Source organism: Tubulanus polymorphus, chromosome 4, assembly GCF_964204645.1.
Source record: "Tubulanus polymorphus chromosome 4, tnTubPoly1.2, whole genome shotgun sequence".
NCBI classification, from domain to species: Eukaryota; Metazoa; Nemertea; class Palaeonemertea; order Tubulaniformes; family Tubulanidae; genus Tubulanus; species Tubulanus polymorphus.
This window is the reverse complement of record NC_134028.1, coordinates 2,576,268-2,594,131: the sequence shown is the minus strand read 5'-3', so window position 1 is coordinate 2,594,131 and position 17,864 is coordinate 2,576,268. Positions and strand designations below refer to the sequence as shown.

Here is a 17,864-nt window from a genome sequence, read left to right as displayed (position 1 = left end):
CTTTAGACAATTGTTTATTTGTAACTGATGTGAGACGATTTGAATAAATCACAAATCCAATATACTCTCATTGAACAGCTGGAGAAAAATAGTTACCAGCTAAATCTTTGATTGGGTCAGCTTAAAATCATTGAATAAAGAAAAATATATTTTAAAGATGGTCACAAGCGTGGTGGATTCCTACTTTTCATAAATTTTCAATTCATTGCAGTGCTTGTGGTAATGATTCCATCAACAGTTAGATGAAATTATGATAAAGCAATTGATTATCCGATCCTAGTCATTATCAGATTTCTATGAATGACAGCTGAGCCTCAGAGAAATCCTGTGGAATCAGCTCAGCTGATCTGATAATGCTGGAATAAGAATCGTTTTCCGATGTAGATTTGTAATTCTCAAGTGTAAATTGTGTGTGATGATGTAATGAGACACAGCGTATTCAGATCGTGAATGAATTAGTTGATATTGTTCGTGTCGTTAAATGGTTTTGGTGCTTGCTCAAGTTATTCTCCGTATGAAATTTTTCAGATTGATTGTTAGGTGGTCAAAATGCTGAATATTCCTGGCTTGATAGCTATCATTGTTTTCTACGTGCTCATCTTACTCGTCGGATTATGGGCCTCACGAAAGTCGAAGAGTACGGAAGCCAACCCGGACAGCGAAGATGTAATGTTAGCCGGAAGAAACATCGGTGTAATCGTTGGAATATTCACAATGACAGGTACATCAAATTGCTTAATTCAATTACGAAAATTCGGGAGATAGAATTCATGTCAAAATGTTTTCTTTGAGAAGTAAAGTACTTTATAAGTCGTTATAAGTGGCAAGTTGTTTTGAAATTCTACAACTAAGATGAAATGGATGATTGTATTTTCAGCTACATGGGTCGGAGGTGGTTATATTAATGGTACAGCAGAGATCATTGTCTCAAGTGGTCTAGTATGGTGTCAGGCTCCGATTGGGTATGCTCTAAGTCTTGTGTTTGGTAAGTGGCATGTTTTGCACGGCCAATTCACCTATGTCTGAAGTTCATGGTCGGAGGTTGAATTTTATTGGCTTTCTTCACATCAGAAATTGACCTTGGACCGCTGAGACTGATTAAGAATTTACTATGATATCAAAAGTCAACTTGATAATTCAGTGAATAAAGAATCAACAATTTATCGGATCAAAATACCTTGAACATTTGGAATTTTGACAAAGAATTTAATATGAATTAATTTGTTTCATTACGTAGGTGGTGTATTTTTTGCCAACAAAATGCGAACGGAAGGATACGTGACAATGCTTGATCCGTTTCAACAGAAATATGGTGAACGTATGGGTGGCTTGTTATTCATTCCTGCCTTGTTAGGAGAAGTCTTCTGGTCTGCTGCAATTCTGTCTGCTCTCGGTGCGTACGTCCGTTATAGTTGATGACTTTTGATGTGATCAAATTTCACTTTCAGTCAGTCAGCCAGAAATTCTAATTTCATCTAAACTAATGATACCGAGCAGATTAAATGTTTGGTACATTAACCAGTAACTGTCCAATTATCTGCCTTCAAAAATACTGTTTCCTTATAATTCATTGATTAGAAACTTAATCTTGGATTTTTTTGCAAAAATTTTGTCATAATCACAGAGATCAAACTGAGTCTAGACAATTTGTGACCCATTGGTTTTTGCTGTAACGAAACACGCAAATACTGAATTGACACGCTTGTTGGTAACCATTCACAGTGTGAGCGTGTTGCTGTAAGCATCTAATTCCGTGATTCGTATTCCTCACAGAGTTCAAGTAATTACTTTATCCCGATAAGAAGCTAATCACGAAATTGGATTCAACATTGGCGAGAAAGACAGCCAGACACTACACGTCCACTGGTCTATGTGACATTGTGGCGACTTTTATCTAGATTACTAAATTTGAATATTCTGCCATTTTCCCTTTCACTGTGAACTGTAAGATCTATGATCGATGTTGTATTGCTAAAATATTCATTGTTGTTTATTTTGTTCATCTTTTTAGGTGCAACATTATCCGTCATTATTGATTTGAACAACACGACTGCAGTTATTGTATCAGCCATAATTGCCATTGTTTATACATTATTCGGTGGTTTATACTCAGTTGCCTATACTGATGTTGTACAGCTATTCTGTATTCTGGTCGGATTGGTAAGTTCTTCAATAACCCCTATGCTATTTTTTTAAATGTTTTCAGAACTTCCCTATTAACCACCATCTTCATTAATTAAACAATTCAATTTTCACTTTAGTTTCAACAGCTTTGTTAGGTACATGTATATAATATAGATGTATAGCAGTATGAAAATCATGCGAGATTTTTTGTATATCAGTCATTCAAATGTATTGACTATCACTTCTTCAAGTAGCAATTCTACTGTTGGTTTATATGTGAATCTGCTGCTCTATTTGACTGTATTACATTTTGTATTTGTTGATGCTGTCTGATCGATTTATGCCTACGACATAATTGACATCTTATCTCAACTCTAACATTTGAGTTTTTTAGGCATCTGAACATTGATGATGTAGATGCAGTCAATTTGCGTAACTCATTGCTGTTGCGAACTAACGAATTTATATGATTCAAATGAATTCTCAGTTGTTCATGAGTCGCAATATTTTCAACATAATTTTCAAAATGCACGAGTTAGAAAATGCAGCTTATTTATTGTGTGAACTAGTATTTTCTCTGCGACATATAAATCTTAGCGATTTTTAATTGGTAACAACATTTGCTACTCAATGTGCGGGAGAAATCTATCGGCTGCCATAAAACTGAGATGGGAAAATGGACCTGTGTGAATTAGGCAAATATATGTAATTGGGAAAAGGGAATCGGGACATCCAATCCTAGTACCACTTATATGTTTATATGAATCATGGCTAAGAGACAGATTTTAACTTAAGGCATTTTGAATGTGGAAAAAACGAGATTTTAAAAACATCTGCATCCTAAGGTGATTTTATGACTTGTGATGGGTTACGGAGTTTGACTATCCCTGTATTTAACAAGTCACCTGTCGCTAATTGGTCATTACCGGATGATTATAGTAATTTAAGCTGTTGAATTGAGGTGGTGTTTGATGTATTTACATTGATTTAATGATTTTTTTCACAACATGAATGAACATGTTTAATCCAGCATAATTGTAATATATCACATTATCATTTGTATGTTTGCATGTTCGCATTTCCAAGTAACGTTTGGCAGTTATCAATCGATCCTTGGTTTCTTGATACTCATTTCTTTAAGTTCGCCTCATTTATCGCGCTTTATGTCGATCGAACAGTTTTCGTTAAGACATAAAGTGTACATGAAGCTGTGTTGTGTGAGCTCGAATGACGCAGAAAACTGCCTTATAAGGAAATAAACTGACAATAATGTAGCTGTATAAAATGTGATACTAGCTGTAATGTTATTCATTCACTTTCTTCAGAGCTTGCTTTCAGTAAAAACGATATTTTTATCTGTAAATTTATTTGCTTTATAGTATTTTTAGTCAAAGTATTTATTTTCATTTTTAGTGGCTATCAGTGCCATTTGCTATGACTCACGAGGCAGTGACTCCTATAAGTGAAACATTACCTCAATGGATTGGGCATTTGGACAGCAAGCTTACAGGAATCTATATGGACTATGGACTCTTGTTGATATTCGGTGGTATACCATGGCAGGTGAGTCTCATAAATGTTTGGATGCAGGTCAGAGTCAAATAAATGTCAACCAAAGACAGTAATTTCTATGGTATGTTTGTATTTAAGGTGTATTTCCAACGTGTGTTATCCTGTAAATCGGCTGTAAGAGCTCAGCTCCTCTCCTATGTAGCTGCTTTCGGTTGTATCATTATGGCTATTCCGGCCATTTTCATCGGTGCCGTTGCAAAGTCTACAGGTACCGTATTAGAATAAACTTTTTTACTCCTGAATCCATGATTTTTTAAGATATAAAACTCAAACGATGCTTCATTGAGAGGTAAAATGATAGCACGATCCATGACTCTTCTTTTTAGATTGGAATCAAACTGATTATCGTTTGACTGGGCAACCGATCCCACTTGACCCGGACAATTACAAATTAGTGCTACCGATGGTGTTGCAGTATTTGTGCCCTACAGCCGTGTCGTTTGTAGGCCTCGGTGCTGTATCGGCGGCTGTCATGTCTTCAGCTGATTCATCAGTTCTATCAGCCAGTGCTATGTTTGCACGCAACATATATAAACTGATTTTCCGGCAAAAGGTAACTATAAAAACGAATATCACCCTCTACTTAGTGTACGATAGGTAAAAGTCTTTATTCAATACAAAAGTACAGACTAGGAGAGAAAAAAAGGAAAATACAAAAATTCAAAGAAAAAAACGTATAATATATTCACATGGAGAAAATTTATTTACAATCTGAATAAATTAAGATCCAAACAGATTCAATAGGAAAAACTCTTATATAGACTAAGATTATGATTTAAATTGCAGGCCTCTGAGAGAGAAATCATTTGGATCATGAGAGCGGCCATATTTGGTGTCGGTGCATTAGCGACTGTGATGGGTATCACTATACAGTCAATCTACGGACTTTGGGCATTGTGTGCCGATCTTGTGTACGTAATTCTCTTTCCGCAACTGGTCACGGTTATTTACCTCAAAGGATGTAACACTTATGGTTCGCTGGCTGGTTACATTATAGGATTATTTTTCCGCCTAGGCGGCGGTGAACCGTTGATTTCACTGCCACCGTTCATCCTGTACCCGTTCTACAACGAGACGGACGGACAATTGTTTCCGTTTCGTACATTGTCGATGATCTTTAGTTTCTTGACGATTATCGGCGTTTCGTATCCGTTGAAGTACGTGTTCGAAAACGGAAAGCTACCGCGGCGTTACGACGTGTTCCGATGCATCGTCAATATACCCGAGGAAACGATCGCGTTGAAGGATACGTGCGGTGAAATGATATCGATGAGCGCAAAGGGTAAGAGCCCGAACGGCGAGATAAATCCGGCGCTGAAATTCTCGAAAGAGGATTTGTTAGATGAAGATTCATCGCCATCCCCGATGAATATGTCGCCGACGCACCAGCCTCTAGAGCCGGGCCCGAAGGCGGCTGAAGCGAACAAAGTTTCGAGCTTATAATGATTCCGGTTGAGTAGCGAATTACATGAATTCTTTATCCTTTTCAAGAGTTTTTTTTTTTTGCGGTAAAACGTGCGAATATCTGGCGCTTTGAAAAACAAACTGAAGGTACAAGGTGTCATTTGTTCAAAAAGGAGCACAACAGAGTTCAATAGATCTAGAATATGTATGAACTTATAAGTACATAATACTATCATAGTTTTGTATATTTGTAACAAGTGCTTCAAAAATGTATAAAAGCAAACGAGATGAGTATAGGTGGCGCTAAGTGTATAGGAAATTTGCCAAAATGCTCTGTGTATTGCCAAATGCATAGAACGAAATTTGGTAATGAAATAATGTAAGCTTAGTATTGTATAGATATAATAGGCCTGGTATTGATAAGTTAAGATTTGCAGTCAGTTGCTATTCCGCTCAGAATCGGTCAGCGATTCGGATAATGTTCTTCGATTCAAGACTGCGGGCCATTCAATAGTAGAATGCATGAATATATTACCTTTTAGAATGGTAACTTTTACTGTAAAACTATGACAAAAATATGCAGAAAGCTTATATCCGTATCCATTAGTAGAAAAAATTTACATTTACCTATCAACAATGCAATTATACATAGATATATAACATATATATATATATATATGCATATATGAGATATACGTACATGTAAAAAGCATACGTTTAATTAGTACATGCGGTCTACCTGTATAATAACAACTTAATCATTCCACTCGTAGAATTGATGAAATATCTTCAGTTTATATATTATCTACAGTATAGATCTTTGAAATAGATCATTGCCGGTAGCTGTGCTTCAAGAGACTGGTAAGACTTCATTTTCTATATTATAAAATAGAATCAATGCTATAGGCTTCTAAGCCGTATTAATGATCTCCGTTGATGAGAAGGTTGTAATGATGTTATGAAATATGCCATAAAAAAATCCACTCTCACAATATCTATGAAATAACTTGGTTGTTACATTGAAAGAAGATGTTATTGCTAGAGGGATATTATCGTCATTGCTAAGTACGTATTGCCCTTTATAAAAGCCTGATTAGTGCGATCTTGCTCATGTGTAATCCACTCGACTGACTGTTTTTTTTTATTAAAGAGTTTATTGTTGAAGTATTGTAATATGGTTGTGACAAAAAGTAATTTCAAGCTCACCGAATTTTACATTTTACCTAGATTTTTGAATAAGCAATAACTTGCGTCTTGGCATATTTAACATATACATCTGCTACAAATGTACAGAAGGAAAATATTTGAACTACATCGGTATATCTGAACGCAGAATGAATTGGTATCTGGCATCCAAAACTATTCAGTATTCAGTCTTGAATACTCCCAAGATTCATTGAAGGAATTCACTAGAGAAATTCATCAATCTTCAGGCTGTTATTTTTGTGAGTGTGGTGCAAAAATGGTCACGATGTCAGCCTTAGATGGTTACAAAATTTCTGATCTTTTGATTAATCTGTACCAACATGTCGATCTGCTCAGCTCTTGTAATTAGTTTCTTTATAAGATGTAATTGAGTTTCTTTCATCTTCCATCAGACAAAATGAATCATGCCTTGTGCATGATTACTTGTTGAATCATGGACCCATAAACTGTTTAGAGATCCATTTAGCGCTCAGAAAGTTCAGATGGTAACGCGACTTATGGCGCTCCTACAATTGGTGATTAAAACTCATACTACATATACATATAGCTAAATAAGGTTTTGAAGAAAAAACTTCCTTTCATCATCTTCGATTTTTCAAGTCATTGCTGGCATTAATTTATCAATATACCGGTAATCAATCATAGAAATTTGATGAAGTGAGAAAACATCAATGGAAACATCACTGAAATAGAATAATCTAATCATCTCGATGCCAATAAATCTGAATATACCGACGCGACTCTGTGAACCAGTCATTATTCTCTTATCTAATATAATGAAAAAAATTCCATGTCTGCAATTATAGCAAATACGATGAGGTTCTTCTCAAGAATTGACATGAAATTTCCTATCGCTCACCCTGTAATACATTGACCCACTCAATTAACATGCAAAAAATGATGATCGATGATAAATCCGTCTGCTTCTAGTAAACTTGATCGTTTACAGCAGAAATGTATGCTAGGCTCTGCGTATACTCCACTCATATTTTACAAACATGATATTATAATTACTATTAATGTTAATTGATAAAAATCCACTCATGATTATGATCAAACAAATATGCTAAATGATTATTGACAAGTTTTTAATTGATTGTGTTTTCCTGAGATTTACCCACCTCTGTACATATTATATACACCATAATTTATCGATGATAAGGCAACTTAGTGAGTAAGTTTTAACAGAATCTTTTAAGATAAAAAAATTGTTGATTTTTGTTTCATTTGGATTGAAATATGTATATTTAAAGTTTATGTATGCGTCGGCAGAAAAATATTTTAAAGCAGTTTTGATATCAGTGTATCAAAATAGAATCAATTAAGATACTGAAAATGAGTACAGAGTATATATTATCTGTACAAAAATGAGCCATTGTGAACAGATGTATTTTACATTGCACATCCCGAAATGTCCATGAATTCAAAATAAGTCACCTTTTGTTATAACAAAACCATGTGTGTTCTCAATGTTTGGCTGTCATTATTGGGAGAGATATTATGATCAAATGTGAATATTGTTATTAAATGTTTGGTGTTAAAAACTGATCTATTGTAAAGTATCGTATTGAAATTGGATTTGCTCCCTCCACTCAAGAGGAAAATTAACTAAATCTATTGAATTGTTACTAAAAATGATGAACTGTTAAACTCGGGATAGAGAACCACATATCTAGTACTTGAAAATTGGGTACGAAAATATCCTTACTAAGATATATTCCACTCACTTGTTAGGCTGGTTATCAATTGTTACCATAAAGTACTAACCCTGAGACCATTTATTGTTTTTTTTTTGGTCACTAGGGATCAGGAGAAATTCTCTGTGATATGGATATTTGGACGGGTTGTTGCTGAAATTAAGAAATGGAAAGCTAATGTGTTATAGAATTCGCCTACTCTATGACTGTGATTTGAAAGTGATTTACTTGGGCCCACCGCTTTAATGTCATAGGGGTTTATCATGATAATATATTTCGTGTAGGATGCTAGAATATAGACTATGTATGCCATGATATTGTAACATGCCTTCATGAACAGGCACAAAATATGGACTAGTAGACTATTTGTGGATTTGGCATGATTATGATGCCAGAAGTGTAGTTTAAATGTAAGTGGATATTGTACGAGGTTTGTTAGCTTAATTGTACGGTTCTCGGCTTGTGAAATATTCGATGCACTAATCGAAAATAAAAAAGCTGATTTTAGAGTTGTATATAAAAGAAAAACTGTTAGAGGTAACCATTACAAATATCTATCATTCTTACAAATATATATAGAGATAACCATCTGAATCTACGAGGTTGTCAATAGAAAAATATCAATTTCTTATTTCATTGGATAACAGGAAAGAAGTCTGTATTTTTGTGATTGATCAAAATCTATCTAGTCTAGATGTCAGTCATTTCATCATACATTTTGATAAGTTGGAAGACCATACATAAATACATCTTCTTTTAAGTAAAATGGTTTTAAGAAATGAGAAAATGCCTCCATACAACCAGCTTGCAGATCATTTTAAAAGTACACTCCATATATTTAATGAACTATATATTGGGGGAATGACTTCTACTACAACCACTTAGCCAATAATTCTCTCTAGATTGGATATGTAACATTCGGGGATGAAGTTTTGGTAACAAATTGAAGCCAATAAAGAGTATTAATGTGTTCTATTTTCGAGTTGATGTTTACACCTATATTATATACATAATAGATGAATATAATAATGTATAAATACATGATTTAGAATAAGACTTATACAAACATGTATATTGTTGTGAAAGACTAGCAGAAATAGGTAAAATAAATGATGTCAAATGAATAGAATTTTCTTGTGTTTCTTATATTTGTGATATAATTTTCCTCTAGAGCCTGAATGTGCTCTTATCACAGCTGTGAGGGATTGGTAATGGATTGTCAACATTTTGCAGTGTGCCTATCCTGAATACACCCCGCACCCGCTAGAGTTAAGGAAGGGATTAAGATGATGAAGCAACATTTTACGGCGAGCGCAATAAATTTAACCTGTGAAAAGAATATGGTGGGAATATGATGTATACATCGATCTCCTCAATCATCAATATATTGTCCTCCATTTTCTGCATATGTCCTGCTGGAGTCGTTGGTATTAACTGTGACAGATGAACGACTGAGTGGTGTCATTCTAAGCGCCATGGAATGATTCAGCTTATATCGTCTATTCGTTTATCCTTAGGATCAATAAATCATTAGCTTTTGGGGATCTTTAGTTTATTCATCGCGTGCATAGGTTATGAAGGGTTAAACTTCTTTGCAATACGACGAGTCAATAATCGTTATCACTTACGGCATAAATCTATTGCCGTTCAGCGTCAGTTACAGTATGGGGTGCTTCGTAAAAACCGATCTACATCAAAGGCAGACGTAAATATCTGTATTTAACAGTTATCTCGCGTTGTAACTTGTAGCATTTTCCTTTACATCTTCATTGTCACACATTTCAGTCAAAATAATACCTAAATCAGCACTGAACCTATCTGCCCATGGACACAACAAATGTAGTCTATCCAGAAGTTTTGGCCTCTATTGAAAATAATAAAGGATTTAAGAAAATCAATGTCATTTATATTCATATTTATTAACGTGAATCACAGTTACACTTTTCATTCTTTTTTTACTCATTAAAATGGCAATGCAGTACAATTCACACTTACAATTCAAAACCACCGAAGAGACAACAAATAATTCTCATAATCATCATGCAAGTAGGCAGATATTGTTAACATGGATTATATAAATTATCTGTATTCGATCATAATCCAAACCTAATAACTGTCCGCATAACGGTCAGTGAAATAACAATTGATCAATTCAATGAACCATAATATCAACAAGAACAACAATTCATCAAATTCTCAATATAGGTGTTACTTATTTTATGATTCTAGAAACAATACAATAACCATAGATATTTGCTCAATGACAACTAAGATCTAATACCTCATTCAGAAGGCAAGGGAGGCATTTGGGGGGTTAGATAATCATATTCGCTTACAAACATCATTGATAAATATTCAGGCAAACATCTTAGTAATAATAATCACGAGGCTCGTCAAAACAATTTCATAATCAATTACGTAAAGCGATTAGAAAAATAGAAGGACTGACAAGAGAGGAATGTGGCTTCCGTATTCTAAATAACAGATAAACATCAGGAACTAATTCGTCCACGTCGTTCTAGAATACAGTCCTCTAAATGATACGCCGGATGAAACGCTATTTCACCGTTATCATCGACGTATTTCAACAGCGGATTCGGATGAGTGTTACGAACGTTACCGAGCGACGTGTAGCCTCGATCGTACAGACGACAATACGGAATTTCTAAATGTCGAATGAACGTCCACAAATCGGTATAAGTCCAGTTGATGATCGGATTGACGCGCATGTATTGAGGCCAGTCGGCGTCGGTCATCGCGAAATGTCCGAGCGTTTCCGAATACGGATCGGTTCGTCTCGTTCCCATGACGACGGCTTTGATTTCGGCGTGTTCATTTTTCATAGCGCACAACGCCGTTTTGATTCGGCCGGTCAGGTCGATACGCGTCAGGTTATAACGCGTTTCGGCGTCGCGTATGAACACTTCGACGTCGCTGAACGGATCCTCACCGCGGATGTACATCGATTTAATCGGCGCGTCGTCCGAGTCGGGGAAACGATGTTTCATCACCGCGTGAAACAAATGTACGACGACCGTACAATCTTTACCGCCGTTGAATCCGACGCAGATTTCCGACGGGTCGTAACGAGACAAGGTCCGCTCGATGACGTCGATCGCTTCTCGCACTTTCGAATGGAATGAACTCGCGTCCGCCTGGTGAGCGAGTTTATAAACGCTGTTATTCGGCGTACCGGCGGCGCTCGGGGGTCCACTCGAAAAGATTGAATAATACGGAAAACGCGCGAGCATAAATCGATGTGCTTCGTCGAGTTTCGTTTTATCATTTGATTCGAGCTGAATTTCGATCTTATCGTCGTCATCGGACAGTAAACGTACGAGAACCTGGTACCGATATCTCTGGTTAACGAAGCGTAGACCCTCGACGAGAACCGATTCTATTTGCTCACGCAGCAGCGTCAGTCTACACGTGTAAACTGTATCCTCTCCACTGTAATATAAATGCTGGTAAATACAATCTTGTTCTAGCAGTGTTCTCCGCAAGAGATTTCGAAAGGGGGGCACCCCTCTTAATTTTTACATCCACCCTGTTCAAAAATCTGCTGCCCTGTATATATGAGTGGATATCAATGTTATATGATAATGCGGTAGACTATAGCAGTAGATTACACCCAAAATTCGGCTTAATTGTCATTCAATAGAGCCTACGATTTTGTGGAGACCCCCAAACCAAAAAGCCGAGCTTTCAACATCCTTGTTTAGTTACACTGAATAATGAATGCAGCCCCTCGAAAATCCGAGCACATGGAGAACACTGATTTTAGAAAATATCGAGGATTAAATTGAAGACAATCATCGGGTGGCAATGGGATCAATGTTGGCGTGTCGATTTTCATCAATATATTCGGTTAACGCTCGCAGCACATTCATAGTTTCCGGGCATTGAAGTGTGTAATCGTCGGACTCTGCGTACAGTAACAATACGACCTCATTACCAGACGACTTGAGAAACACGAATGCCCTGAAACGATGAACGCCATGCCCAAAATTATCATTAATCATCACTGCCACCGTATTTTTACAAATTTTTTCTTCCTATTTCTAGATAATTGAAATCAATTCTTAGAAGATTAGTATGAATTTGTTTCCTAGAATTAAGAGTTTTTGGATGAATGAAAATGACAGTAGAATTAGGCTATTAGACTATCTAATCACTGATCGAACCAACGTTTGTTATAAGTGCTCGAATTCGATCTGTTCATATTCAACGTTCAAAGTTTAGAATCTGACACCAAACGTTGAAGTACAACAAACAATATCGACCACTTAACAACACCCAATGATTAGTATGCAAACTTTCAATACCGGGTTTTTTCATTTCTACGTCCTTTTGATTAGTTATTTCAGGTAATTTGTAGATTCTTTTTTTAATAGGGAGGTTGGGTATATTTACTGACGGTTACAAACAAATCTCTCACCTGAATAATGCATAGTGATCGCCTTCTGCTTTGCGTAGGTAACGCTTTAAAGTATTCATGTCTTGTATAGTCTGAATAAATTGAGAAATATTGTTTTTTAGCAACCCAGTTTGAAAAATGCTCCATCCTAATAAGCCAAGATAATATGACTTACTCTCAATTTATAATTTTCGACGATTTGGCGTAGATAAAATGGATTTTCCTGGTTACCATTGCACAACGACCCGGCCCAATCCTGACAGAAAGGAGTACAATCTGAAAATCCAAAAAAAAATTCTTTATACGTATGTAGTGGTAAACCAAATACTTTTCCTTCATAACCATACATTTTTTCATTTTCTAGAATTATTACGAATATTGTATTCAAAATTCAAATTGAAAACAAAAATTGATGACAGGAACCTAGACAGAGCCAGGATTTAGAGGCAATCAATTCAATTGCTTTTCATCATCATCGCAGGGATGATGATGAAAAGCAATATTGAATTGATGAGTTCATTTTATCAGCACGTATGCAAACATCAATGCCCTATATTTCAGGTAATTTTCACTTGAAACAAATTGTTAATTTCATGAATTAAAATACCTTGGCACGAGAATTTAGCTCCTGATTCATCTAAAGTCAATGTAACGACATCAATTTTTTTCGTGGGCACGAGTTTCTCATTGAGGTCGATAGTAACATTGATGAGCATTGAATCAGAATCCGACGTCGTCAAACTGGATTTATCATCGGGTTTACTGAGTAATTCCATCAGATTACACGACTCAAAAAACCTGGAAATTGTGACAAAAAAAAAAAACAAAGATATCTAACTGGTTTAAGCGGCTCAGGTCAGTTGATTTTGCAACTAGGTGAGATATCTCAAGATCAATAACTACCAATAACTACAGAGTTAAGCAGAATCTACGGTATTTAGATTTAACGAACCTGCGAATGTCTGAACGGGTTTCTTCATCTCCGCCCTTAATCTCTAGATGTCCGTTGATAAGAGCCTGAAGTTTCAAATGTATTTTTACGATATGCAAATTGATTTATAATGTTGTTATTTGAAATCAATTTTGTATATAAAAGAGATAAATTGTCAATACGCAACCTATCATTTACACAAAGCAAACGCACAGCTGCGTAGAACCCATCTAAAACTCAACAGCTGTACGACAGCATTATCAAAAGTTAATTTTCAAATTTTTTACTTGATAGATTTCAAACCAGTTCTGCAATACTGGATCAAGGTGACTATCCACTTACCGTGTGAATAAGAAACTTGATTTCCTGGCGTAAAGTCTTCACACATCTACTGATATACGCTATACACTGATTGTACCATGATTTCAAATGTGTTTGAATTTCTTCCAGTTTTGTGAACTGAAATAAAAGGAATCAACACTTATTACTGTTAGTGAACATAAAACCACCAAATAATAGAATACCCGAATAACATCTCAGGATTTTCTGCAAAATATCATAACTTTTGTTGTTTTGAAAAGAGTTCTTCAAGATCACTATTTCAACAGTAGCATTTACGATAGAAATTACAGACAAATGCACCACAAAAATTAAATTGAACACCAGTATGAAAACGAAAGCATTAAGCAAGAACAAGCCCAGCCATGCATATACAAACAGGGTACATGCTGCCGTTATCTAAATAGTCTTTTGAATTAGAACCATCTATAAACAGTTAATGATAGGATATGATTTCATACAATGAGGTTACAGTAAAATGTGTACTTTAGAATTGAGTTTCAACCAAGACTAAGATGGGGAAAAAACATGCAGCAGAGGTACCGATGACTGTTAAAAGCAAAATATACCTTCGGAATGATTCCTCGATTTAATATGTCCAACTGCGCAACAAGATATTTCAATAAAATTTAACAATTATAAATCATATCATTGATTTGGAAAGCAACTAGCAAAGATGATACCAACTAGTCGTACTTACATTTTTGTCAAGAATGGGAGAAAGGCTGGCGCTATATTTGTCCAACTCGTGACGAAATCTAATTAAATTCACCGTTAAAGAATAACGACGACTAAATTTTGGATTCATTTTTTTTAGCTGCAATCAATGTTTTAAGGATACAGTTGAAGGCTATCTTCGTGAGTCGTCATGAAACAGATGACATAATCATAGACTAACGTTTCATCATTGTTTACTTCCTGATGCAGCAATGAATAGTAACAACACAATTTCTCTGAAGATTTTGTTTCTTCCTCGCCGTTACCAGTCCTTTCGAGAAAAACATTGAAACAGACAGAATGACAACAGGGTCACAGATCAGTCATTCCTAGATATAAGGAGTTTTAAATAAGAAAATTTCGAGGAAGTTTCTGCATCACGTTCATATCCTAATTACTGTTAAGGAGTTTAGGGCATTTTGTTTCAAAGCATTTTCCATATGCTGGAGTTTTTAAGGAATCAAGGACTCAAGAGAGAGTCCGAAACACTGTGTCTTTTGATTTTAATTTTTGATAGATGAAATTAGTTTCTAATCATTTAAATTCAGTATAAGCCTAGAAGGTTTTAAACTTATTATCGATATATCCACGTCAGAGTGTGGTTATAATTCTACTAAAACCAAATAAGTATTCCTTCGGCTAAAAGAGTAAAATCTAAATACGTACAATAAGGAATTAATAAAGAATTTAGTTAAATTAAACCTAGCATACTAATATAAAGAGAATCTAAATGACTCACTCGACTTCGAGAGTTGTAATAGTGCCAGTTCCTCCATAGACGCTTCCTCGTGATATCCTACGAGCGATTAATTTACGTAGTTCGGTCTCCCTCTCGGCGTTCAGATCACTGGCGATAACCGTCAATGTGAAATTGATATTCTCATTCGAGGCTGCGCCGGACGCGTCACTCGTTGAATCATTATCTTCTTCACTGCCCGATCTATAAAAATTTATAACTACCAAACTAAGATTCATTGGTATTTAGACTGAAGTCAATTTCTTTAGGCTAAAACCATGGCCCCTGTTTTTCAAGGATATTTCGGTTTATTTGGGACAGGTGAATATACTTCACATATCTTCTTAACTGATTTGAGTTAAGTAGGCCCTACTGTAAATAATTATAGAAATTACTGAAAAATCCAAAATCAGTGGCTACATTTGCACACAATAATGATAAAGATCAGGTAAGGCTCCACTAACTTCACTTTCTTACGCCACAGAGTTATTGAATTATTTAGAGGAGTCAGTGCTGTTGTAAATACCACCAAATACATCATAGCCATGCATAGGCCTACTCAATGGTGCACAGTAGGCCTACTCCTGGTAGTCAAAGATATCCTTTCGTATTGTGTGCCAGTGCGTATTGTTTCGGAAACAACATGAACGAGTTAGGCCATACATAAAATTGTGCGCAGTATTGACAGACTAACTACTTTCGAGAAATAACCATTGTTTTTAACAATCTAACGACAAATCAGAGTATGTTTACCTGGCTACGCTGTAAGTATAGAATGCATAGAATGAATCAGCTTTACTCTCCGCAGTTGTTACGTCAGATTCGGGATTTATATCGGCTTTTTCCTGATCGGAATCAGAAGGGTTTTCCTTGTCGATCATGTCCGCCATATTGATGAATGTCGAGGACCACGTAATTGTAGGAGCCACCCTTTCTTTAAACTCAAATATATTTTATTCAAATTCAAATTGCTGATTTATTGATACATATCCATTTGCACCCGGCGCTAGAATCATGTATCTTGATTATTTTCCCATTGTCACCGCATACCATCATGAAAATTTTCTTTTTGCTTTTTTAGAATTGCGTATAAATTACATTTTATCGTTTTTGTTTGGCGCGGCGACGGTTTGAGTCGGTCGCGTCTCCGGCCCGGCGACTCTGACTCGACGGTAAATACTGCGACGCCAAACCAACCGGAACCCATCTTACCATCTTTTGAACCTTTATTGACTGCCACTTTTGAGGCCCTCCATTACTCACGCGGTATCGTCACTGTCCTGGAGCGTTAAGTCTTCGGAGATTTCATCATTGCTTAATATTCATAAAAGATTTTAATCGATCCCGGGTTCTATTTTACAGTGGCACGACAGGCCAGTAGTCACCGATTCATTGTATGCAAGTCGGGATTTTTTTACAAACAAATATACTTGACAACCTACCCAATACACACAAGGTAGCTGGTGACCAATTAGGCCCGAAAACCCAGGTTCCTTTCTCCGAACAAACCGAGATGTAGCTGGAACTAGAAGCACGCCGGTAGCCGGTATCACAGGTGTACTCAGCCTTGCTCATGTAGCGATTATCTGTGACGGTATATGCGGCGTGGTTCACGGCAGGTAATTCTGATTCTGGACACGACACAGCTAAAGAGAAACTCTGTAAACGTGATAAAAATTCGTGTTTTGTCTCAGCTTCAGTTTTAAAGTTTTAACGCTTACAATCGTATGTATTGCATGTTGAAGGGCATCTTATTCTGTTTCTTGTAGTCTTGCAGAATGCCACATAGTTTGCTAATCGTTGTGTACAATCGCAATGAAGGTCAGTTAGGTTACCTGAAATATCGGCTGGTAATTTGAAGTTGCCATAAAATACGTGTGTTGCTTGATACGTATGTTGTTTTTAGCGAGATTTAAGTTTAAATGTCTACCGTAGAATGAAAAAACAATATTCGTTATTTCACCGGTAATAAAAATTGCGACGTAAAATCATTTATGGCATAAAGTGATATCCTTTTCCTTACGATTATAGACTGTAGGCCTACTTACTTTCGCAAGCGTGCGAACTTTGGCACGACGCAGCGCAATTACAGGACATAAATTGCGGGTATATGTAACATTGATTAACCCGGGCCCAGTATTTACAGGAAGCCTTCGAATCAGTACAAGATCCTGTTATATCTGCAAACAGCAATTTGTGAAAAATATATAAAACATTTTTTTCATTTTCCAGATTTTACTTAGCGAAAAAGAATAATGTTTGAGAAAAGGCACAATCAATTCTTTATGTCTCCCGGTTTGTATTCAAAACTCGAATTTCCATATGTGTAGATGTGATATATTTAGATACGTTTTCCCCGTTTGAGCTCCGTTATTTGTGTAATCCTCTGGACTCTCCCCGCCAAAGATTTTAGTTATAGAAGTTGTGGACTTACCCGAAATTTTCAACCATAATAATCCAACCAGAATAGATACGTACATGATTCTGGAGCAAACATTTAGAACTCGCGATGTCCGTAAAGCGCACTAACGATTTGCAGATGATAATTTCAGGGATGATACAAAATATTGTAAGAAAAATGTTTTTGCTTGAAGGGGTTTCATTGTGTTTGCTGTGTGCGTATTGTCCTTTTCAGCCTATAAAAATGACACACGTTTATCCATCTCATCACCAATGGAACATGAACTACGATATCTTCATTCAGCGAGTTTCATTGTTTAA

At 36.1% G+C, this 17,864-nt stretch overlaps 2 protein-coding genes across 3 annotated transcripts; one reads left to right on the top strand and one right to left on the bottom strand.

Moving 5' to 3' along the window:
* The first annotated feature begins 540 nt into the window (after window positions 1–540).
* LOC141903787 (high-affinity choline transporter 1-like) lies at window positions 541–5,701 on the top strand. The gene is made up of 8 exons (XM_074792101.1): window positions 541–721; window positions 878–985; window positions 1,238–1,393; window positions 2,012–2,160; window positions 3,538–3,687; window positions 3,775–3,904; window positions 4,023–4,249; window positions 4,483–5,701. Exons 1-8 carry the CDS (start codon window positions 550–552, stop codon window positions 5,137–5,139), a joined length of 1,749 nt encoding a protein of 582 aa, XP_074648202.1. The 5' UTR covers window positions 541–549; the 3' UTR covers window positions 5,140–5,701.
* Window positions 5,702–9,907: 4,206 nt separating this feature from the next.
* LOC141904083 (uncharacterized) lies at window positions 9,908–16,186 on the bottom strand. 2 transcript variants are annotated; one of them, XM_074792539.1, is made up of 11 exons: window positions 15,897–16,186; window positions 15,147–15,347; window positions 14,532–14,678; window positions 14,391–14,448; window positions 14,260–14,292; window positions 13,694–13,810; window positions 13,373–13,437; window positions 13,028–13,218; window positions 12,596–12,696; window positions 12,442–12,512; window positions 9,908–11,453 (listed from the first exon to the last, which is right to left on the bottom strand). In XM_074792539.1, the coding sequence occupies exons 1-11, from the start codon at window positions 16,031–16,033 to the stop codon at window positions 10,496–10,498; spliced, it is 2,079 nt and encodes a 692-aa protein (XP_074648640.1). In that variant the 5' UTR covers window positions 16,034–16,186; the 3' UTR covers window positions 9,908–10,495. The 2 variants fall into 2 exon arrangements, with proteins under 2 accessions (XP_074648640.1, XP_074648641.1); XM_074792540.1 differs by lacking the exon at window positions 14,260–14,292.
* Window positions 16,187–17,864: the final 1,678 nt, after the last annotated feature.